At 37.1% G+C, this 25,563-nt stretch overlaps 1 protein-coding gene across 18 annotated transcripts in view; it reads right to left on the bottom strand.

The window, feature by feature from the left end:
* NEK1 (NIMA related kinase 1) overlaps window positions 1-25,563 on the bottom strand; it is a 295,240-nt gene that overhangs the window by 141,859 nt on the left and 127,818 nt on the right. For 17 of the 18 annotated variants that reach the window (XR_013169104.1, XM_077144462.1, XM_077144465.1 and 14 more), the window contains one exon: window positions 5,047-5,149. Coding sequence is in view for 17 of the 18 variants with exons in the window: in XM_077144462.1 (XP_077000577.1) it covers window positions 5,047-5,149 (103 nt within the window). In the remaining variant the exon portion in view is untranslated. Of the gene's footprint in view, window positions 1-5,046; window positions 5,150-19,266; window positions 19,704-25,563 lie in introns of those variants that run through there. The other variant, XM_077144479.1, reaches the window with a different exon arrangement.

Genomic DNA, 25,563 nt, shown 5'->3' with positions numbered 1-25,563 from the left:
ATTCATTTTGAGGTATTATATGAGGTTGAGCTTCTCTTGTTTTCAACCTATGGTTGTCCAATTCCTCTGGAACTATTTAGTGAAAAGGCTATCCCTTCACCATTTAACTGTTTTTTCTTCCTTGACAAAAATTAACTGGACATAATCTTTTGTGGATCTACGTTGGGGTACTATATGCTGCTCTGTTGTTCTATGTGTATTCCTCAGCCAGGACTATTTTGTCTTGATTAAGTAGCTGTAAGTAAGCCTTAGCATTAGGAAGTTATTCCTGCCATTTTCCTTAGTTCATAACTGTTTTAGGTGTTCTAAGGCCTTTCTTTTTCCTTATAAATTTTAAAATAAGCTTGTTATGTCTATAAAAAACTGCTGAGATTTTGATAGAAATTGTGTTAAACTTAGATCAATTTAAGATGAGTGGGAAACAAGTTGAATCTCCCAATCTAAGAATATGTCTTATTTCGTTTCTTTCACTGGTATTTTGTCATCTGAATCATGTAGATGGTATACATGTTCTTATTTTCTTAGGAGCAACTACAAACAGTATATATATTTTTATGTCTAAAATCGTAACTGTAGATTGAAGACAATGCCTTCCTTCTATGATAAGGAAAAAAGCATGGATTTTTCCTTGTCATGCTCTTATGTTATATGGTACTGGAAATTCTAGCTGTTGCAATAAGAAAGAAAAAGAAGTAAGAGATAGCCCATACACCATAAATGTATGGTGGGGGTCACATTTTATTCTTTTTCGATGTGGCTATTCCATTATAGTAGCACCATTTGTTGATTTTTTTGGGGGGGGTGCAACGGTGGGGGGATTGCAAGGGCTGGGAATCGAATCCAGATTTCCCACATGGCAAGCAAAAATTCTACCACTGAACTACCCTTGCACCCCCTACAAAGAGTACTTTTTTTAAAGTCAGTTTCTACTTGTTTATTGTCAGTATGTAGACATGCAACAAATTTGTATGTATTGACCTTGTATCTTGCGATTATACTGAATTTACATTTTAGCTTTAAGTTTTTTTATATTTCGTGGGAATTTCTGGATAAATAATCACGTCAACTGGAAATAAAGTTTTATTCTTTTCAAATCTGCCTATCTCTTACTTCTTTTTCTTTCTTATTGCAACAGCTAGAATTTCCAGTACCATACAACATATAAGAGCATGACAAGGAAAAATCCATGCCTTCTTCCTTATCATAGAGGGAAGGCATTGTCTTCAATCTACAGTTACAATTTTAGACGTTGAGTTTTTGTAGCTGCTTATTATGAGTTTGAGAAAACTCCTCTCTATTTTTACTGTACTGATAATTTTTATTATAATGGCTGTTGAAATTTTGTCAAATGATTTTTCTACATCAACTGAGCAAATTCCACATCAAATAACATGATGTGTGATTTCTCTTCTTTATCCTGTTTGTATGGCACATAAGACTTGATTTCAAATACTGAAACAGACTTGCATTCCTACATAATATTCTATTTCATTATGGCTGGATTCGATTTGTTAAAATTTTGTTCAGGACTTCTGCATCTAAACTCACGAGAGATACAGTCTATAGTAGTCTTTCATGTGCCGTCTTTCTTTGCCTAGTTCTGGTATTGAGATAATACTGGCCACATAAAATTAATGGAAAATACTCTCTCCTTTTCCATTTTCTGAGGGAAAAAAGGTGTATACAATTTGTTAATTTTTCTTTTTAAAAATTGAGTTGTACTGCCTCAGGCCTTGGAGAGGATGGAGCACATTCCTTGGGGTTTGGGGAGAGCCTGGTTGCCACCACATGGAGGGGTTAAGTAAGCATGTGCCCCAGAGATGGCAGGGAGCCCAGGTGCGGCCCCATGCTTGGAGAGCGTGGGGTTGAGAAAAGGCGGGCTGCTATGCAGGCCCTTGCAAAGGGTGGGACTGCTGCTTTCAAAAGCCCTAAAGATAAATGACTCTCAGACTTTGAAGTCTAATGGAGTTTCCCCTGCAGGTTTTCAAAACTGTTTGAGTCCTGTGACCCCTATGTTCCTCCCAATTTCTCCCTATGGAAATGGGAATATGTACCCTATGACTGTCCCTCCTTTATATGCTGGCAGTAAATAACTCATTCTGAGTTTTATATATTAAGAGCCAGAAGAGAATTTTGCCTTAGGAAAAACCATGCATGTAGGTGACTGATGAGATTTTGTACTGTTTCTGACTTTGTATTGCATTTGTATTGTTTCTGAAATTGTTTAAGGCTTTCTGATACTGCGATGGAATGAATGGATTTTGCATTTGGAAAAAGATGTCTTTTGGGGGTCCAAAGTGTAGAATGTGCCAGTTTGATTTGTTGTGTACCCCAGAAAAGCCATGTCCTTTAATCTTCATTCAATATTGCTAGGTGGGAGCTTTTTGATTATTCATAGAGATGTGGCCCACCTTTAAGAGGGAACCATTTTGGAAAAAGACACAGTGCCCACACAGCCAGAGAGCTTTAGAGATAAAGAAGGAAAACACCCCAGGGGGTGCTTCATGAAATAAGAAGCCTGGAGAGAAAGCTAGCAGACATTGCCATGTTCGCCATGTGCCTTTCCAGGTGAGAGAGAAACCCTGAACATCACTGGCCTTCTTGAACAAAGGTATCTTTCCCTGGATACCTCAGATTGGAACTTTCTATAGCCTTGTTTTAATTTGGACAGTTTCATGGCCCTAGAACATGCAAATGTGTCACTTAATAAATTCCCCTTTTTAAAAGCTGTTCCATTTCTGGTATATTGCATTCTGGCAGCTAGGAAACTAGCACACCAGGAGAGAAGGGCCAGCAGTTGTTGCCAGTGCCTTCCAATGTGACAGAGAAGCCCCAGACCCGATTGACCATTCCTGAGTGAAAGGTATTCTCTTGCTGATGGCTTAATTTGGACATTTTCATGGTCTTAGAACTGTAAATTTGTAAGTTAATAAATCCCCTTTGTGAAAACCAATCCACTTCTAGTATATTGCATTCTGGCAGCATTAGCAAAGCAAAACAAACCATGTTCTCATTCCTGAAGTCCTGAGGTCCCTGGCTAGTTAGCCTTCTTCTTTCTAGCTTTTTAGAATTCTATTATATTAGCCATCAAATATTAGTTGTATTTAGAGGGAAAGAGCTGGGCAAAGTGAGTTTATCCCATCATTCCAAAACTGAGCAGAAGTTATTTTTTCATAGTGAGATTTTTTAAAACAAAACAAAACTTTTTTTATTGTATAATATAACATAAATACAAAGCAAAGAAAGAAAGAAAAAAACAATAATTTTCAGAATATTCTTCAACAAGCAGTTACAGGACAGATCCCAGAGTTTGTCGGGGCCACCATACCATCCTCTCAGATTTTACCTTCTAGCGGCTTCAGAATATAGGAGGCCAGAAGTAATTTTTTTTTATCATTACAATAGACTTTTTTTTTTCTTTTTGTGATAAATAACATATATATATATATAAAAAGAAACAAATTTCAAAGCACAGCACAACAATTAGTTGTAGAACAGATTTCAGAGTTTGGTATGGGTTACAATTCAACAACTTTAGGTTTTTACTTTTAGCTGCTCTACGATATTGGAAATTAAAAAAAATACAAACATACTGATTCAGTAATCATACTGGTCTGTCAAACCCTACAACTCCATCATCACCCTTGATTCTTCTATCCCACTCTCCAGGGGTATCTGGGCCATGGCCATTCTAACTTTTTCATGCTGGAATGGTCTGTCAATAATATGGGGTAGGGAGATGGAACTAGCTGATGTTCTGGAGAGGCTGGCCCCTCAAGGTTTCAGGGCTTATCTGGCCCAGGAATCCATCTGAAGTCTGTAGGTTTCTGCAAAGTTACCCTAGTACATGAAACCTTTGTAGAATCTTATATATTGCCCTCATACTTAGGTTTTTTTACACTGTAATATATCCTATGAAATGACCATTACATCAAAGTTCAGATTTTGGTGAAAACTAAAAGAGATAATGCATACAAACTGCTCAACATAATGCCTGGCATAGTGATCTTTAAAAAAACAGTTATCTGGGCGGGCCGCGGTGGCTCAGCGGGCAAAGTGCTTGCCTGCTATGCCGGAGGACCTCGGTTCGATTCCCGGCCCCAGCCCATGTAACAAAAAACGGAGAAACAGAATACAATAAAACAAGAAAATGTTTCCCTTTCTTCCTTCCTTCCTTCCTTCTCTCTGTCTTTCCTTTAAAAAAAAAAAAAAAAAAAAAAAAAAAAAAAAAAAACAGTTATCATTACTTACTTGTTGGTTTGTCTATCTCCCTTACTGTTTTTCCTATATTCTCCTGGTAGCATAGAATTTAATATATCACAGTCAATAAATGAGTGTTTATCATTAAAAAGAATCTATGAATACAGAATAAAGTGTTTAATTTTTAACTGCAGGCATTTTTGTATTAGTACAAATAAATATGGTATGACAATGTGAGTTAAAATAGCAGCACTTCTCAAGAGAAATAATACTCCTTCTTCATTTATTATACAATTAAGAGATTCTTCTGTTAGCCTATTCAACAGAAGAAAACTGATAAATGGTTTAATAATCTGGTTACATGGCATAATTGGAGATTTTAATAGAATTTTGTTTCAACTTGCTTTTGAGCAAATGCATAGTAACCCCTATATCTACTCAAATATTAATTTCCCATTTAGCTTCCAAAATGTATTGCCACTTAGTAGTATTTAAAATCAAACATATATTGGGGGAAGAGGAACCCAGCTGTGTCAGAATGCATTTCTTTAATATGAATATGCGCACTGCTATACCTAGATTTTCTACTCTTTTCATAGGAAGGATATAACCATAAAGTTATTCCCAATTAACGAAAGCAACAAGAGAAATTTACTCTTGATGTAAAACAAATAGAAGAGAGACTGAAACCAGATATATAGTTTTATATACTTGGCAATGACTCTTCAGTATTTCTTAGTTTATGTATAAGGTTGTTAGATTATAATTCTTTTCATTTATACTTACCTTATTCCAAACCTTCATTCTGAATACTAACATGTTCAAAATCTCAAAAAAATATCATACCATATGTCCTTCAGCTCGAGCTTTATTCTGCATAGCTTCTTGTTTTCGCTGTAGGAACTCTTCTACTTGTTTAGCTCTTTCCATGGCTAGCTGTCCTTTTTGCCTGAGTAATTCAGACAAATAAAGTCAACCACATTGATTCCAAGAAGTTAATTCCAAATACTACAAAAACTGAAAAACAATACTTCATCTAAATTTTTTTGGGAGGGGTTCAGAATACAGAGAAAGGCTTAGCTTATATGAAATAAGCCTTTCTGGAATGAAGAAATAGCTCCATACGTATATATTGGCATCTATTTCCTATATCACATTTTGTAATATTTTAAATAGAAATAAAATCTGTAACATTTATGCTCCAAACTTTCACAAAAAGGCTTCTCTTACATTTATTTAATCTATTCTACTTATAGACATAAAATTATTTTAGATTGGACCTTAGTAAGTTCCCAGGTAGTTAAGCTCATTTCAGAACTTTGTTTCAAATGTATTGAAGCCAAATTAAAACAGAATTGTAGCAACATAAAAAAAGAAAAGAATAGAATGTTTAATTTTTAAGGATGAGTTTTTGAAAACATAAAAAACTATGTCAGAATTCCTTGAACATCACATACATTTAAGAGAAATGGACAGGCTAGAGAAAAAATTAAAAACACAGTTATTTGTTCTAATTTCTTCCATTTTTATTTCTGTGTTTTCCTCTGATTATGAAAGAATTTAAATATGTTGCACTTAGAATACATATAAAATATGTGTAACCAACATGTATTATTTTTATTATTGTAACATCTATTATTAATAATATATATTATATATACGTATGTGTGTGCATATACACACATATATACACACATAACAGATACAGTGTTAAGTTCTGGAGATAGATAAATAAATATAACACAGCAACAATAATCAGGTAACTCACAGTACAGTATCAACTGAAGTTCATTTTAGAGTTGCAGAAGAAAGATGAGTAACTTATTGGACTGTGATTTTACTTGGATTTTGGCCACAAGGCACACAGACTTCCTACAGCTTCTCTTAGGAGATATAAGTGAGTTATGCTAAGATTAAAAAATTTATGAAATGATGCCTTCCTTGGTTTTCAGTAAGATTGGAGCACTTCTGATTTTCACACCCCAAATGATTATTTCCTTTACATTTAAGACTGCTACTGAAACATGCAAATATTTTAAATATGAAATTAAGATTTAAAAACTTAAAACCTGTTTTCCCCCAAAACTCTGAATGATAGTGGTCTAAGGTTTTTAAGCACCTTAAAATCACTTTAAGTGCTTCTTGTGAACTTCTCACAACTGGAATCTTCTAGGATTAGATAATCTCTATAGGTGACTCACAGATAAAGCTTCATAGCTAAATCGTAAACTAGTTTCAGGCCATCAAATCCAGGTCTTCACTTTATCCAAGACATGTTAATTGAGAATGCTGGGCATAGTATGACTGCATTACATACGTACCATTCTCTAGTCATCAGATTATGCAGTATATAACTCTGAGATTAGTAAAGTACAACTGTTCCAGACGCAACATATCTCTAGTATATACACAGGGACAGCTGCATTCTGATCTGCTGTGGCCTCATTTATATACAGCTGGACCTGAAGAAGGCAGATGAACTTTCTGAAGGTTTGATAAGACCCTCAGGCATATTTTTTAGAACTGTATACTAATGGTAACTAACACTCCTTGGGGGAATCCTGGAAGCTTTCAGTTCCATCTGCAACAGGATAAAACTGATCTCTCTGCTGTGTATCTTGATTACATTGACTTCCTTCTCTAACTTTAAATAAAACTGTTTCATTTCCCATCCTAAAATTTTGTGTTTGTCCAGTGTTTGTGGGAACCTCAATTCACACAAGCCAATACAGCAGTTGCACAAAATGATTTTACTAAAAACCTGGTTATATGAGTAACTGCTTTGATTTACAGATTTTCATGGAGGATTTGTACAATTTGCGTATAAATAATAAGAACTGCTCTATTTATTTTTATAATTTATAAGTTTTGCTTCATTGAAAAGTCTTCTAGGCCAGTTTAAATAATCATTTTTATAACTGGCTCTTTCAATCACTAACTTAAATCCTGGAGTAATATTTGTTCAGTATAATTCTTTTTTCCACTCATATAAAAAAACAAATATTTATTGAATGTCAACTATTTGCCAGCCTTATATCTATCATTGAACATACACAGACAAATAAAGTTTCTACTTGGCCTAGCTACAAAAACAGATATTTTTAAGAATATATGATAAGGTTATACCCATACAATCACATATTATTCAGCAATAAAAAGAAACATATTACAGATACATACTACAACATGGATGAACTTAAAAAACGTGCCTGGTAAAGGAAGTCAGGAAAGAATACATACTGTATTATCATATGTACATAAAACGTCCATTACTAGGAAAATCTATACAGAGAAAGTAGATTAGTGGTTGCCCAAGGCAGAAATTAAGAGTAAATGCTCAAGAGATCTTATGGGGGTAATAAAAATGTTTTAAATTGATTTATGATGATACACAACATGGGAAATTTACTAAAACAGTATTGAATCTTTAAAAACTTTTTTATTGTATAATATAACATATATATAAAGCAAAGAAAGAAAAAACAATAGTTTCCAAAGCACTCTTCAACAAGCAGTCATAGAACAGATCCCACAGTTTGTCATGGGCTACCATACGATCCTCTCAGATTTTCCCTTCTAGCTGCTTCAGAATATAAGAGGCTAGAAGGAATACATATTTTCTATCATCACATTAGATGTTTTTATTTCTTTTTTGTGAAAAATACAATATATACAAAAAGCAATAAACTTCAAAGCACAGCACCACAATTAGTTGTTGAACATATTTCAGAGTTTGGTGTGGTTACAATTTCTTAATTTTAGATTTTTACTTCTAGCTGCTCTAAGATACTACAGAATAAAAGAGACATCAATTTAATGATTCAGCAATCATACTCATTTGTTAAATCACATTTTCTCTGTCTAAATCCACCATCAGCGTTCATCTGACTATCCTTCTCTTTAGGGGTGTTTGGGCTCTGGCCAATCTAATTTTTTCATGTTGGAAGAGTCTGTTAATAATATGGGGTACACAGATGGAACAACCTGAAAACATCATTGAGTTTTACATTTGAAATGGGTGGAGAATATGCAATATAAAATATGCTTCAATAAAGATATTTAAAAAACAATCAGAAAAAAACATATGGTAAGAGCTGTGGAACAGATGTGCAAAAGGAAATATTTAAGAGGAGTAAAGAAAGGCTTACTGGAGAAAGCTTTAAGAAATAATAAAGGAAAAAAACAAATAAATAAAGGAAAAGAACACGTTAATTACATGAGCAGAGAGTGAGTAAAGAAAATACAAGAATGTGATGGTATTGTGAGCCACTGATTGCTACTATATCAAGAATGTATGTCAAAAATGTTTGTATGTTCACTTGTTGTTTACAGTAAATATTTTAAAAAAACATTATAAAACCACAGTGGTCAAAACAGCATGGTACTGGCATGAAGACAGAAGTATAGAATCAAATCAAGAGTGTATAAATAGACCACCAAGTCTATGGTCAGCTGATTTTTGATAAGACCCCCAAATCCACTGAACTAGGATAAAATAGTCTTTTCAATAAATGGGCATGGGAGAACTGGATATCAACAGCCAACTGAACGAAAGAGGACCCTTACCTTACACCCTATACAAAAATGAACTCAAAGTGGATCAAACACCTAAATATGAGAACAAAGAAAACAAAGCTTCTAAAAGAAAATGTAGGGAAACATCTTCAAGACCTAGTTGTAGGAGGTGGCTTCCTAAACTTTACACCCAAAGCACAAGAAACAAAAGAAAAAAATAAATGGGAACTTCTCAAAATCAAAGCTTCTGCACCTCAAAAGACTTGGTCAAAAATGTGAAGAGGACTTCCGGAGAAGATGGCGCCTTAGGAAGACGCGCGGGTCTTAGTTCCTCCTTCAGAACAGCTACTAGGGGAGTAGAAACGATACAGAACAGCTCCCGGAGCCACAACAGAGATCAAGAAGACAGTGTACCCCATTCTGGAATGGCTGACTGGCTGGGAGAACCCGCTCCGGTGACATCACTGAGGGGCGCAGGCTTCGCCGGGGCGGCACGTGGCCAGAGTCCCTCCCTCCCTCCTTCCCGGGAAGGCTGGGAGAATTGGACAGGCGGTCCCCTCAGGCCGCAGCGGCTGGGGCCCCACCCCCACGCGCAGCCCAACAGACCAGCTGGGAGAATTGGATTGGAGATTTTCAGGCAATGGAGAATGGTGACCGGGGTCCCTTCCAAACACGTGGCTTCCCGGTCCGGCTGGGAACGGTGCACTCCCCTGGACCGCGGCGGCTGGCACCCTCCCACCATGCTTGGCGCCCGGGGTCAGCTAGGAGTTTCGGACGGGCGCTCTCCCGGGCTGCAGCGGCCGGCGACCCTCCCTGCGTTTGGATCCCTGGGCCGGTTGGGAGATTCGGATTGGCACTCTTCCAAGCCGATTCGGCTGGCGAACCTCCCCCATGGCGAGAGTTTTCCAAAGTTAAAGGACCCACAGCACCTTTTCTGGTGGGAACCGCAGACAAACGAGTGCCACGAGCGCCACCTACTGGGCAGGATGAGAAAAACAGAACCCAGAGATTTCACAGAAAAATATTACAACCTGTTGGGTCCAACACCCAGGGAAATCTGACTAAATGCCCAGACGTCAGCAGAGATAACAGATTACGCTCAGAAAATTGAAAATATGGCCCAGTCAAAGGAACAAACCAATAGTTCAAATGAGATACAGGAGCTGAGACAACCAATGCTGAATATATGAACAGAAATGGAAAACCTCTTCAAAAACGAAATTGAAAAATTGAGGGAGGACATGAAGAAGACATGGGCTGAACATAAAGAAGACATAGAAAAACTGAAAAAACAAATCACAGAACATATGGAAGATGGAAAAAATAATGGATACCTACAATGATAGATTTAAAGAGACAGAAGATAGAATTAGTGATTTGGAGGATGGAACATCTGAATTCCAAAAAGAAACAGAAACTATAGGGAAAAGAATGGAAAAATTTGAACAGGGGATCGGGGAACTGAAGGACAATATGAAGCGCAAAAATATACATGTTGTGGGTGACCCAGAAGGAGAAGAGAAGGGAAAAGGAGGAGAAAAACTAATGGAAGAAATTATCACTGAAAATTTCCCAACTCTTATGAAAGACCTAAAATTACAGATCCAAGAAGTGCAGCGCACCCCAAAGAGATTAGACCCAAATAGGCGTTCTTCAAGACACTTACTAGTTAGAATGTCAGAGGTCAAAGAGAAAGAGAGGATCTTGAAAGCAGCAAGAGAAAAACAATCTGTCACATACAAGGGAAACCCAATAAGACTATGGTTCTCAGCAGAAACCATGGAGCTAGAAGACAGTGGGATGATATATTTAAATTACTAAAAGAGAAAAACTGTCAACCAAGACTTCCATATCCAGCAAAATTGTCCTTCAAAAATGAGGGAGAAATTAAAACATTCTCAGACAAAAAGTCACTGAGAGAATTTGTGACCAAGAGACCAGCTCTGCAAGAAATACTAAAGGGAGCACCAGAGTCAGATACAAAAAGACAGAAGAGAGAGGTATGAAGAAGAGTGTAGAAAGAAGGAAAGTCAGATATGATATATACAATACAAAAGCCAAAATGGTAGACGAAAATATTATCCAAACAGTAATAACACTAAATGTTAATGGACTGAATTCCCCAATCAAAAGACATAGACTGGCAGAATGGATTAAAAAACAGGATCCTTCTATATGCTGTCTACAGGAAACACATCTTCGACCCAAAGATAAATATAGGTTGAAAGTGAAAGGTTGGGAAAAGATATTTCATGCAAATAACAACCAGAAAAGAGCAGGAGTGGCTATACTAATATCCAACAAATTAGACTTCAAATGTAAAACAGTTAAAAGAGACAAAAAAGGACACTATATACAAACAAAAGGAACAATTAAACAAGAAGACATAACAATCATAAATATTTATGCACCGAACCAGAATGCCCCAAAATACGTGAGGAATACACTGCAAACACTGAAAAGGGAAATAGACACATATACCATAATAGTTGGAGACTTCAATTCACCACTCTCATCAATGGACAGAACATCTAGACAGAGGATCAATAAAGAAATAGAGAATCTGAATATTACTATAAATGACCTAGACTTAACAGACATTTATAGGACATTACATCCCACAACAGCAGGATACACCTTTTTCTCAAGTGCTCATGGATCATTCTCAAAGATAGACCATATGCTGGGTCACAAAGCAAGTCTTAACAAATTTAAAAAGATTGAAATCATACACAACACTTTCTCGGATCATAAAGGAATGAAGTTGGAAATTAATAATAGGCGGAGTGCCAGAAAATTCACAAATACGTGGAGGCTCAACAACACACTCTTAAACAACAAGTGGGTCAAAGAAAAAATTGAAAGAGAAATTAGTAAATACCTCGAGGCGAATGAAAATGAAAACACAACATATCAAAACTTCTGGGACACAGCAAAGGCAGTGCTAAGAGGGAAATTTATTGCCCTAAATGCCTATATCAGAAAAGAAGAAAAGGCAAAAATGCAGGAATTAACTGTCCACTTGGAAGAACAAGAGAAAGAACAGCAAACTAATCCCAAAGTAAGCAAAAGGAAAGAAATAAAGATTAGAGCAGAAATAAGTGAAATTGAAAACATGAAAACAATAGAGAAAATCAATAAGACCAGAAGTTGGTTCTATGAGAAAATCAATAAGATTGATGGGCCCTTAGCAAGATTGACAAAAAGAAGAAGAGAGAGGATGCAAATAAATAAGATCAGAAATGGAAGAGGAGACATAACTACTGACCTCACAGAAATAAAGGAGGTAATATCAGGATACTATGAACAACTTTACGCTAATAAATAGAACAATTTAGATGAAATGGACGGGTTCCTGGAAAGACATGGACAACCAACTTTGACTCAAGAAGAAATAGATGACCTCAACAAACCAATCACAAGTAAAGAAATTGAATCAGTCATTCAAAACCTTCCTAAAAAGAAAAGTCCAGGACCAGACGGCTTCACATGTGAATTCTATCAAACATTCCAGAAAGAATTAGTACCAACTCTCCTCAAACTCTTCAACATAATCGAAGTGGAGGGAAAACTACCTAATTCATTCTATGAAGCCAACATCACCCTCATACCAAAATCAGGCAAACACATTACAAAAAAAGAACACTACAGACCAATCTCTCTAATGAATATAGATGCAAAAATTCTCAATAAAATTCTAGCAAATCGTATCAACAACACATTAAAAGAATTATACATCATGACCAAGTAGGATTCATCCCAGGTATGCAAGGATGGTTCAACATAAGAAAATCAATTAATGTAATACAACACATCAACAAATCAAAGCAGAAAAATCACATGATCATCTCAGTTGATCCAGAGAAGGCATTTGACAAGATTCAACATCCTTTCCTGTTGAAAATACTTCAGAAGATAGGAATACAAGGGAACTTCCTTAAAATGATAGAGGGAATATATGAAAAACCCACAGTTAATATCATCCTCAATGGGGAAAAATTGAAAACCTTCCCCCTAAGATCAGGAACAAGACAAGGATGTCCATTATCACCACTATTATTCAACATTGTGCTGGAGGTTCTAGCCAGAGTAATTAGACAAGAAAAAGAAATACAAGGCATCAAAATTGGAAAGGAAGAAGTAACACTATCACTGTTTGCAGACGATAAGATACTATACGTTGAAAACCCGGAAAAATCCACAAAAAAACTACTAGAGCTAATAAATGAGTACAGCAAAGTAGCAGGTTACAAAATCAACATTCAAAAATCTGTAGCATTTCTATACACTAGTTATGAACAAGCTGAGGGGGAAATCAAGAAATGAATCCCATTTACAATTGCAACTAAAAGAATAAAATACCTAGGAATAAATTTAACTAAAGAGACAAAAAACCTATATAAAGAAAACTACAAAAAACTGTTAAAAGAAATCACAGAAGACCTAAATAGATGGAAGGGCATACCGTGCTCATGGACTGGAAGACTAAATACAGTTAAGATGTCAATCCTACCTAAACTGATCTACAGATTCAATGCAATACCAATCAAAATCCCAACAACTTATTTTTCAGAAATAGAAAAACCAATAAGCAAATTTATCAGGAAGGGCAGGCTGCCCCGAATTGCTAAAAAACATCTTGAGGAAAAAAAGCGAAGCTGGAGGTCTAGCGATGCCGGACTTTAAGGCATATTATGAAGCCACAGTGGTCAAAACAGCATGGTATTGGCATAAAGATAGATATATCGACCAATGGAATCGAATAGAGTGCTCAGATATAGACCCTCTCATCTATGGACATTTGATCTTTGATAAGGCAGTCAAGCCAACTCACCTGGGACAGAACAGTCTCTTCAATAAATGGTGCCTAGAGAACTGGATCTCCATATGCAAAAGAATGAAAGAAGACCCGTATCTCACACCTTATACAAAAGTTAACTCAAAATGGATCAAAGATCTAAACATTAGGTCTAAGACCATAAAACAGTTAGAGGAAAATGTAGGGAGATAGCTTATGAATCTTACAAATGGAGGCGGTTTTATGGACCTTAAACCTAAAGCAAGAGCACTGAAGAAAGAAAGAAAGAAATGGGAGCTCCTCAAAATTAAACACTTTTGTGCATCGAAGAACTTCATCAAGAAAGTAGAAAGACAGCCTACACAATGGGAGACAATATTTGGAAATGACATATCAGATAAAGGTCTAGTATCCAGAATTTATAAAGAGATTGTTCAACTCAACAACAAAAAGACAGTCAACCCAGGACTTCCGGAGAAGATGGCGGCTTAGTAAGATGTGCGGGTCTTAGTTCCTCCTCCAGAAAAGCCACTAAAGAAACAGAAACAATACGAAACAGCTCCCGGAGCCACGACAGAGACCAAAAAGACAACGTACCCCATTCTGGAACGGCTGAACGGGCAGGGAGAATCCGCTGCGGTGAGATACCCGAGGGCGCACGTTTTCCCGGCCGGGGAGGCTGGTGACTGGGGTCCCCTCCACGCACGTGGGTCCCCGGTCTGACTGGGAACGTTGGATAGCGGGGTCCTCCCGCCACGCTTGGTATCTCGGGCCAGCTGGGCAATTTGGACCGGCACTCCCCCAAGCCGCGGCGGCCGGCGAACCCCCCTCCACGCGCGGTTTCCTGGGCCGACTGCGATATTCGGATTGGCAAGTTAAAGGAGCCACAGCACCTTTTACTGGTGGGACCCGCAGACAGATGAGCGCCACGAGCGCCACCTACTGGGCAGGAAAAGAAAAACAGAGCCCAGAGATTTCACAGAAAAACCTTTCAACCAGCTGGGTCCCACACCCAGGGAAATCTGATCAAATGCCCAGACACCAGTAGAAAATAGTGGATGACGCTCAGAAAATTGAAGATATGGCCCAGTCAAAGGGACAAACCAATAATTCAAATGAGATACAGGAGCTGAGACAACTAATGCTGAATATATGAACAGAAATGGAAAAACTCTTCAAAAACCAAATCAATAAATTGAGGGAGGACATGAAGAAGACATGGGCTGAACAAAAAGAAGAAATAGAAAATCTGAAAAAACAAATCACAGAACTTATGGGAGTGAAGGACAAAGAAGAAAAAATGGAAAAAACAATGGATACCTACAATGGTAGATCTAAAGAGACAGAAGCTACAATTAGTGAACTGGAGGATGGAACATCTGAATTCCAAAAAGAAACAGAAACTATAGGGAAAAGAATGGAAAAACTTGAGCAGGGAATCAGGGAACTGAATGACAATATGAAGCGCACAAATATACGTGTTGTGCGTGTCCCAGAAGGAGAAGAGAAGGGAAAAGGAGGAGAAAAACTAATGGAAGAAATTATCACTGAAAATTTCCCAACTCTTATGAAAGACCTAAATATACAGATCCAAGAAGTGCAGCGCACCCCAAAGAGATTAGACCCAAATAGGCGTTCTCCAAGACACTTACTAGTTAGCATGTCAGAGGTCAAAGAGAAAGAGAGGATCTTGAAAGCAGCAAGAGAAAAACAATCTGTCACATACAAGGGAAACCCAATAAGACTATGTGTAGATTTCTCAGCAGAAACCATGGAAGCTAGAAGACAGTGGGATGATATATTTAAACTACTAAAAGAGAAAAACTGCCAACCAAGACTCCTATATCCAGCAAAATTGTCCTTCAAAAATGAAGGAGAAATTTGGGGCGGGCCGCGGTGGCTCAGCGGGCAAGAGTGCTTGCCTGCCGTGCCGGAGGACCCCGGTTCGATTCCCGGCCCCAGCCCATGTAAAAAACAAACAAACAAACAAAATATAATAAAACAAGAAAATGTTTAAAAATGTTTCCCTTTCTTCCTCCCTTCCTTCCTTCCATCCTTCCTTCCTTCTCTGTCTTTCCTTCCTTTCCTCCCTAAAAAAAAAAAAAAAAAAAAAAAAAAAAGAAGGAGAAATTAAAACATTCTCAGACAAAAAGTCACTGAGAGAATTTGTGACCAAGAGACCAGCTCTGCAAGAAATACTAAAGGGAGCACTACAGTCAGATACGAAAAGACCGAAGAGAGAGAGGTATGGAGTAAAGTGTATAAAGAAGGAAAATCAGATATGATATATATAATACAAAAGCCAAAATGGTAGAGGAAAATATTATCCAAACAGTAATAACACTAAAAGTTAATGGACTGAATTTCCCAATCAAAAGACATAGAATGGCAGAATGGATTACGACCCAGCAATACCACTGCTAGGTATCTACTCAAAGGACTTAAGGGCAAAGACACAGACGGACATTTGCACACCAGTGTTTATAGCAGCATTATCTACAATTGCAAAGAGATGGAAACAGCCAAAATGTTCATCAACAGACGAGTGGCTAAACAAACTGTGGCGTATACCTACAATGGAATATTATGCAGCTTTAAGACAGACTAAACTTATGAAGCATGTAATAACATGGATGGACCTAGAGAACATTATGCTGAGTGAATCTACCCAAAAACTAAAGGACAAATACTGTATGGTCCCACTGATGTGAACCGACATTCGAGAATCAGCTTGGAATATATCATTGGTAACAGAGACCAGCAGGAGTTAGAAACAGGCTAAGATAATGGGTAATTGGAGCTGAAGGGATACAGACTGTGTAACAGGACTAGATACAAAAACTCAAAAATGGACAGCACAATAATACCTAAGTGTAATGTAACTATGTTGGGACACTGAACGAAGCTGCACCTGAAATATAGTTTTTTGTTTGTTTGTTTTTATCTTTTGTTTTTGTTTTTTTTCTTTTTCCTTTTATATATATATTTTTTTTATTAATATTATTATTTTAATTCTCTTCTCTATATTAACATTCTATATCTTTTTCTGCTGTTTTGCTAGTTCTTTTCCTAAATCGATGCAAATGTACTAAGAAATGATGATCATACATCTATGTGATGATACTAAGAATTACTGAGTGCATGTGTAGAATGGAATGATTTCTAAATGTTGTGTTAATTTCTTTTCTTTTTTTTGATTAATTAAAAAAAAAAAAAAAAAAAAGACAGCCAACCCAATTACAAAATGGGAAAAAGACTTGAATAGACACCTACCAGAAGAGGAAATACAGATGGCCAAGAGGCACATGAAGAGATGCTCAATGTCCCTGGCCATTAGAGAAATGCAAATCAAAACCACAATGACATATCATCTCACACCCACCAGAATGGCCATTATCAACAAAACAGAAAATGACAAGTGCTGGAGAGGATGCGGAGAAAGAGGCACACTTATCCACTGTTGGTGGGAATGTCTAATGGTACAACCACTGTGGAAGGCAGTTTGGCGGTTCCTCAAAAAGCTGAATATAGAATTGCCATACGACCCAGCAATACCATTGCTAGGTATCTACTCAAAAGACTTAAGGGCAAAGACACAAACGGACATTTGCACACCAATGTTTATAGCAGCGTTATTTACAATTGCAAAGAGATGGAAACAGCCAAAATGTCCATCAACAGAAGAATGGCTAAACAAACTGTGGTATATACGTACGATGGAATATTATGCAGCTTTAAGACAAGATAAACTTATGAAACTTGTAATAACATGGATGGACCTAGAGAACATTATGCTGAGTGAGTCCAGCCAAAAATTAAAGGACAAATACTGTATGGTCCCACTGATGTGAACGGACATTCGAGAATAAACTTGGAATATGTCATTGGTAACAGAGTCCAGCAGGAGTTAGAAACAGGGTAAGATAATGGGTAATTGGAGCTGAAGGGATACAGACTGTGCAACAGGGCTAGATACAAAAACTCAAAAATGGACAGCACAGTAATACCTAATTGTAAATTAATCATGTTAAAACACTGAATGAAGCTGCATCTGAGCTATAGGGGTTTTTTTGTTTTTATTTTGTTTGTTTGTTTGTTTTTTTTACTATTATTACTACTTTTATTTCTTTTCTCTGTATTAACATTTTATATCTTTTTCTGTTGTGTTGCTAGTTCCTCTAAACCGATGCAAATGTACTAAGAAACGATGATCATGCATCTATGTGATGATGTTAAGAATTACTGAGTGCATATGTAGAATGGTATGATTTCTAAATGTTGTGTTAATTTCTTTTTTTTCTTTCCGTTAATTAAAAAAAAACAAAAAAAAAACACTGAATGAAGCTGCATCTGAGCTATAGGTTTTTTTTTTGTCTGTGTTTGTTTCTCTTTTTTTTCTTTTTCTTTTTCCTTTTCTTTTTATTTTTTACTATTATTATTCTTTTTTTCTTTATATTAGCATTCTATATCTTTTTCTGTTGTTTTGCTAGTTCTTTTCTTAAATCGATGCAAATGTACTAAGAAATGATGATCATGCATCTATGTGATGATGTTAAGAATTACTGATTGCATATGTAGAATGGAATGATTTCTAAATGTTGTGTTGATTTCTTTTTTTTCTTTAATTAATAAAAAAAATGTGAAGAGGCAGTCAATTCAAGGGGACAAAATATTTGGAAATCACATATCGGACAAAGGTATGATATCCTGTATATATAAAGAAATCATACAACTCAATAACAAAAAAACAACCCAATCATAAAATGGGCTAAAGATATGAACAGGCATTTTTCTGAAGAGCAAATACAGATGGCTCAAAAGCACATGAAGAAATGCTTATTTTCACAGGCTGTAAGGGAAATGCAGCTCAAGAGTACAATGAGACACCACCCCACCCCTATAAGAATGGCTGCTAACAAACAAACAGGAAAGTATAAATGTTGGAGAGTATGTGGAGATATTGGGACATTTATGCACTGCTAGTGGGAATGTATTATGGTACAACCGCTATGGAAGACCTTGGTGAGTTGTCCTATGACCCAGTAATAGCACTGCTCGGTATACACCCAGAAGAGCTGACAGCAGTGAATACAAACAGACATTTGCACACCGAAGCTCATAGCAGCACTATCCACAATCGTCAAAAGACGGGAACAATCTAAATGCCTATCACAGACAAGTGGATTAACAAAATGTGGTATATACATACCATGGAATATTAAGCAGCAAACAAGATTAAATGACATCCTGAAGCACATGACAAGATGAATGAGCCTTGAGGACATAATGCTGAGTAAAATAAGCCAGATACAAAAGGATAGATACTGTATGACTCTACTTTTATGACCATAGTAAAGGTCCAATCGGAGGCTTATAATACAGAATAGAGGGGACTTAGAGATACATAGAAGCTAGAGATAGATGAACAGTTAGCTAATGAGGCTGAGCTCAGATGAAAGGGGATAGAAGTGAAGGCAGTTCTCTAGTATGTCTATAACTAATATTACCATATTGAAGGTGAACAAGATTGAAAGGGGTTGTATAGACCCTACGTGTTCCTCTGATTGACACTAGAAATATAAATGGGTCCTTGCAGAAACTGTTTCAAGGGTGTGACGGGGAGTATTTGGGTCTGGGGTGCAGGTGTGGGGAGGGTGGCTGCTGTTGCATGCTGTGGGGTGTAATTAGCAGGAAAACATCAGCAGTACCCCTGCAAAACAGTAGGGGTGAAAAATGGGGGGGGGGAGGGAAAGAATTAAGGGGAGGTTTAGAATTCCTATTTGGCGGGGGTATGTTTATTGGTTATCTTTCTCTTGGGAACAACGAAATTATCTAAAATTTAGAGTGTTGTGGACTGTGGATTTTGAAAAAGATTGAATAGAATGGATGGAACAGTAGAAGACAGAAATGAGAGTCATTAAAGTCAATTTGCAACAACTATAAATATATACAAACATTTTAAGTTTAATACAAATAATCCAATGTAGCCGATTATAAGTCATTCTGTGATGTTGGGTTCTGGTGTCAACTTGGCAAAGTGATGATATCTATGTGTCTGGTCAGGCGCACACTGGCCTGATGGTGGCTGCAAGGATATTTCATGGCTGGCTGATCAACCGGAAGTCTGGGACATTAAACCATCAGTCAGTTGATTGTATCTGTGGCTGATTACATCTGCAGTTGATTATATCTGTGATCAATTAAAGGCACATTTAGCACAATAATCCCGTCAGCTGAAGACTTTTAAGAGGAGAGACTTTTTCACTGCTTCTTCAGCCAGCAAGTCTCTCCTGTGTAGTTCGTCCAGACCCTGCATCAGACCTGCCAGCTTCACAGCCTGCCTTATAGATTTTAGACTCTTCCATTTCCACAGTTGTGTAAGACATCGTTATAAATCTTACATTTACAAATATCCCGTTGCTTCTGCTTCTCTAGAGAACCCTAACACACTCCGGATATGGGTTTGCCTTCCTTCCATGTAATGCTTATTCAAAAAGTCTGCTTTATCCACCATCATGGTACTCTCCACAGCACTGCTTCTGATCAAGGAACCCACTTCATAGCAAATGAAGTGGGGGAATGGGTACATGCTCACGGAAATCTGGTCTTCCCAGGTTTTCCATCATCCAGAGGCAGCTAGGTTGATAGAATGGTGGAATGGCCTTTTGAAGACTCATTATGGTGCCAGCTAGGTGGCAATACCTTTAGGGTTGGGGTAGTATTCTCCAGGAGGCTGTGTATGTTCTGAATCAGCATCCATTGCGTGGGAGCTGTTTCTCCCACAGCCAGGATTCATGGGTCCAGGAATAAAGGGATGGAAATGGGAGTGGCACCACTCACTACTATCCCTAGTGATGCACAAAGAAAAGCTTTGCTTCCTGTCCCTGAAACCTTAAGCTCTGCTGGTCTACAGGTCTTAGTTCCAAATGGAGAAGTGCTTCTGCAAGGAGACACAACAATGATTCCACTGAACTGGAAGTTAAAACTGTCATCTGGCCACTTTGGGCTTCTCATACCACTGAATCAATGGGCATGAAAGGGGATTACTGTTCTGTCTGGAGTGATTGATCCTGACTATCAAAGGGAAATAGGACTGCAACTACACAATGGTGGTAAAGGGTTTTCCTGGAATATAGGAGATCCCCTAGGGCATCGCTTGCTACTACCATGCCCTGTGATTAAAGTCAATGGAAAACCGCAACAACCCAATCCAGACCGGACTACCAATTGCCCAGAAACTTCAGGAATGAAGGTTTGGTTAACACCACTGACAAAATAAGTACCAGCTGAAGTACTTGCCAACAGTAAAGGGAACATGGAACGGGTAGTAGAAGAAAGTAGTTATAAATATGGACTATGACCACGTGACCAGTTATAGAAAGGAGGATTGTAACTGTATGAATATTTCCTCCCTGTTTTGAGTATGTTTGCATTTGTACATATGAAAATATCTTGTTTTCCTTTTATCATATGACTTAAGTTGTACTGTTCATGTTATAGTATTTAAGTCACAGGATACGAAGTTTAAGAGTGAATGCTACATGGTATTTCACACTTTTAGGTTTTACTTCAAGCTTCTTTCTCTAAGACAATGGAGACTAAGAGATATCAGTGATTCAGCAATCGTATTCATTTGTTAAATCCTATCTTCTCTGTATAATTCCACCTTCACCTTTGATCTTTCTATTCCTCTCTTTAGTGGTGTTTGGGCTATATAACAACTCTGAAATATGTTCTACAACTAATTGTGATGCTGTGCTTTGAAATTTATTGCTTTTTTGTATATATACTATTTTTCACCAAAAAGAAAGAAAAAGAATCGATTGTGGTGATAAAAAATTATTTAAGCCATCTAAATAAAAAAGCAGCTAGGAGGAAAAATCTGAGAGGATTGTATGGTAGCCCATGACAAACTCTGGGATCTGTCCTGTAACTACTTGTTGAAGAGTGCTTTGAAAACTGCTGCTTTTTTATTTCTTTACTTTGTATATATTTTATACTATACAATAAAAAAGTTAAAAAAAAGAATGAATATTACCTAAGGACTTACACCCTATTTTGGAAAGATAGAGTGCATTTCTGGTTGTATACACGACAGCTAAACACTGTTAGATGTTATTGTGTTCTATTTGGAAATTAAGCCTGTTTCAAGGTGATGTCTATAGCTGGTAAGTTGACAGAGGTGTGCTGTGATGGATAGGTTCTGGTATCAACTTGGCAAAGTGATGATGTCCAGTTGTCTGGTCAGGCAAGCACTGGCCTGACAGTTGCTGCAAGGATACCTCACGGCTGGCTGATAAACCAGATGTCTGGATGGTACATTAAATCAGCAGTCAACTGATTGCATCTGTGGCTGATTACAATTGCGTTCAACTAAAGGCATGGTTTGCACAAATAAACCAATTAGTTGAAAACTTTTAAGGAAGAACAGAGGTATTTTTCCACTACTTCTTCAGGCAGCAAGCCTCCTCTGTGTAGTTTGTCCAGACCCTTCATCAGAGCTGCCAGCTTCACAGCCTGCCTTACAGATTTTGGATTCTTCCATTTCCACGGTTATGTGAAACATTCTTATAAATCTCGTAATTACAGATCTCTCCTGTTAGTTCTGTTTCTCTAGAGAAACACACATTTCAATGTACTAACACACATTTCAATTGCGAAGAACTAAAAAACATTCTGGAGGATTACAGACTGAAGAAGTATACAATAATTTCCCCAATTTCTTTATATTAAATCCATTTATTTTAGAAGATTCTAATTAAAATCTAAAGCCAAACAAAATAAATACTAGAAAGAGCAATAACAGAAGATAAAAGCCTCATATAAAATTTAACTTGCCATTTTATAAAATACGCATCTATGTGAGTATGTAGCCTTTTTTCCTCAAAAATGAGCAGAACCTACAATTAGCTTAACATCCCAGGCCAGTGTATATAATACATAATGAAATCATAAAGTTAATTAATATTTTCCTCAACTATTTCCCTCCCTTCAGCCACATGTTTTTTTTAATTAGAGAATTTGTGGTCTTACAGGCAAATAATGCATAAAATACAGAATTCTCATTTACCAGCTGTTGTAGTTTGAAGCTGTATGTACCCAGGAAAAACATGTTCTCAAATCTAATCCATTCCTATGGGTGTGGAGCCATTCTAAGTAGAACCTTTTGAAGAAGCTACTTCATTTAAGATATGACCTCCTTCATTCAGGGTCTCAACCCTACTACTGGAGTCCTTTTAAATGGAATAAATACAGAGAGGAATGCCATGGAAGCAAGAAACTGAAAGCAGTGAAACCCGGAAAAGAAGGGAGAGACCAACAAAAGCTACCATGTACCTTGCCATGTGGCAGAAGAGTCAAGGATCACTGCCAACCAGTCCTTGGGAAGAAAGCATTGCCTTGATGAAGACTTGATTAGGACATTTTCTCACCCTCAAACTGTAAGCTAATAAATTCTCATTGTTTAAGTCAATGCATTTTACAGTATCTGCTTTAAGCAACCTATGACACTAAAACACCACTTATTATTAACTTCTTGCTTTGGTGTGAAAATCTGCTACAGTTGATGAGAGCATATTTTTATAACTGTACTATTAACTATGTCCATGGTTTAACTTAAGGTTCACTGCTTATGTAGTACAGTTCCATGGATTTTTAAAAAAACTTTCTATACCGTTAACCACAAAATCAACCTAATGTTTCCATGTTTCCCCTTTTAACCATTTTCAAACATATAATTCAGTGCTGTTAATTATATCACAACATCATATGATCATCATCACCATCCCATAACCAAAAATTTCTTTCATCATCACAAAGAGAAACTCTATTACACGTTAAGATTTAACTCCAGGGTGGGCCACAGTGGCTTAGCAGGCAGAGAATTCTTGCCTGCCATGCCGGAGACCCAGGTTCAATTCCCGGAGCCTGCCCACGCAAAAAAAAAGGTTTAAGTCCTGATTTCCTACCCCACCCCATACCTTTGTAACCTAACTTCTAGATTTTGACTTGAATTGCTTATTCTAATTATTATTTTTTTTATTAATCAAAAAAAAGAAAAGAAATTAACACAACATTTAGAAATCATTCCATTCTACACGTGCACTCAGTAATTCTTAGTATCATCACATAGATGTATGATCATCATTTCTTAGTACATTTGCATCGATTTAGGAAAAGAACTAGCAAAACAGCAGAAAAAGATATAGAATGTTAATATAGAGAAGAGAATTAAAATAATAATACTACTAATATATATATATATATATATACATATAAAGGAAAAAGAAAAAAGCAAAAACAAAAGATACAAACACACAAACAAACAAAAAACCATATTTCAGGTGCAGCTTCATTCAGTGTTCCAACCTAGTTACATTACACTTAGGTATTATTGTGCTGTCCATTTTTGAGTTTTTCTATCTAGTCCTGTTGCACGGTCTGTATCCCTTCAGCTCCAATTACCCATTATCTTAGCCTGTTTCTAACTCCTGCTGGTCTCTGTTACCAATGATATATTCCAAAATGATTCTCGAATGTCGGTTCACATCAGTGGGACCATACAGTATTTGTCCTTTAGTTTTGAGCTAGACTCACTCAGCATAATGTTCTCTAGGTCCATCCATGTTATTACATGCTTCATAAGTTTAGTCTGTCTTAAAGCTGCATAATATTCCATTGTAGGTATACGCCACAGTTTGTTTAGCCACTCGTCTGTTGATGAACATTTTGGCTGTTTCCATCTCTTTGCAATTGTAGATAATGCTGCTATAAACACTGGTGTGCAAATGTCCGTCTGTGTCTTCGCCCTTAAGTCCTTTGAGTAGATACCTAGCAGTGGTATTGCTGGGTCGTAATCCATTCTGCCATTCTATGTCTTTTGATTGGGAAATTCAGTCCATTAACTTTTAGTGTTATTACTGTTTGGATAATATTTTCCTCTACCATTTTGGCTTTTGTATTATATATATCATATCTGATTTTCCTTCTTTATACACTTTACTCCATACCTCTCTCTCTTCGGTCTTTTCGTATCTGACTGTAGTGCTCCCTTTAGTATTTCTTGCAGAGCTGGTCTCTTGGTCACAAATTCTCTCAGTGACTTTTTGTCTGAGAATGTTTTAATTTCTCCTTCATTTTTGAAGGACAATTTTGCTGGATATAGGAGTCTTGGTTGGCAGTTTTTCTCTTTTAGTAGTTTAAATATATCATCCCACTGTCTTCTAGCTTCCATGGTTTCTGCTGAGAAATCTACACATAGTCTTATTGGGTTTCCCTTGTATGTGACAGATTGTTTTTCTCTTGCTGCTTTCAAGATCCTCTCTTTCTCTTTGACCTCTGACATGCTAACTAGTAAGTGTCTTGGAGAACGCCTATTTGGGTCTAATCTCTTTGGGGTGCGCTGCACTTCTTGGATCTGTATATTTAGGTCTTTCATAAGAGTTGGGAAATTTTCAGTGATAATTTCTTCCATTAGTTTTTCTCCTCCTTTTCCCTTCTCTTCTCCTTCTGGGACACGCACAACACGTATATTTGTGCGCTTCATATTGTCATTCAGTTCCCTGATTCCCTGCTCAAGTTTTTCCATTCTTTTCCCTATAGTTTCTGTTTCTTTTTGGAATTCAGATGTTCCATCCTCCAGTTCACTAATTGTAGCTTCTGTCTCTTTAGATCTACCATTGTAGGTATCCATTGTTTTTTCCATTTTTTCTTCTTTGTCCTTCACTCCCATAAGTTCTGTGATTTGTTTTTTCAGATTTTCTATTTCTTCTTTTTGTTCAGCCCATGTCTTCTTCATGTCCTCCCTCAATTTATTGATTTGGTTTTTGAAGAGTTTTTCCATTTCTGTTCGTATATTCAGCATTAGTTGTCTCAGCTCCTGTATCTCATTTGAACTATTGGTTTGTTCTTTTGACTGGGCCATATCTTCAATTTTCCGAGCGTCATCCATTATTTTCTGCTGGTGTATGGGCATTTGATCAGATTTCCCTGGGTGTGGGACCCAGCTGGTTGAAAGGTTTTTCTGTGGAATCTCTGGGCTCTGTTTTTCT

This window comes from Tamandua tetradactyla, chromosome 26 (assembly GCF_023851605.1).
Source record: "Tamandua tetradactyla isolate mTamTet1 chromosome 26, mTamTet1.pri, whole genome shotgun sequence".
In the NCBI taxonomy this organism is placed as follows: Eukaryota; Metazoa; Chordata; class Mammalia; order Pilosa; family Myrmecophagidae; genus Tamandua; species Tamandua tetradactyla.
This window is presented reverse-complemented; position numbering and strand designations above follow the sequence as displayed.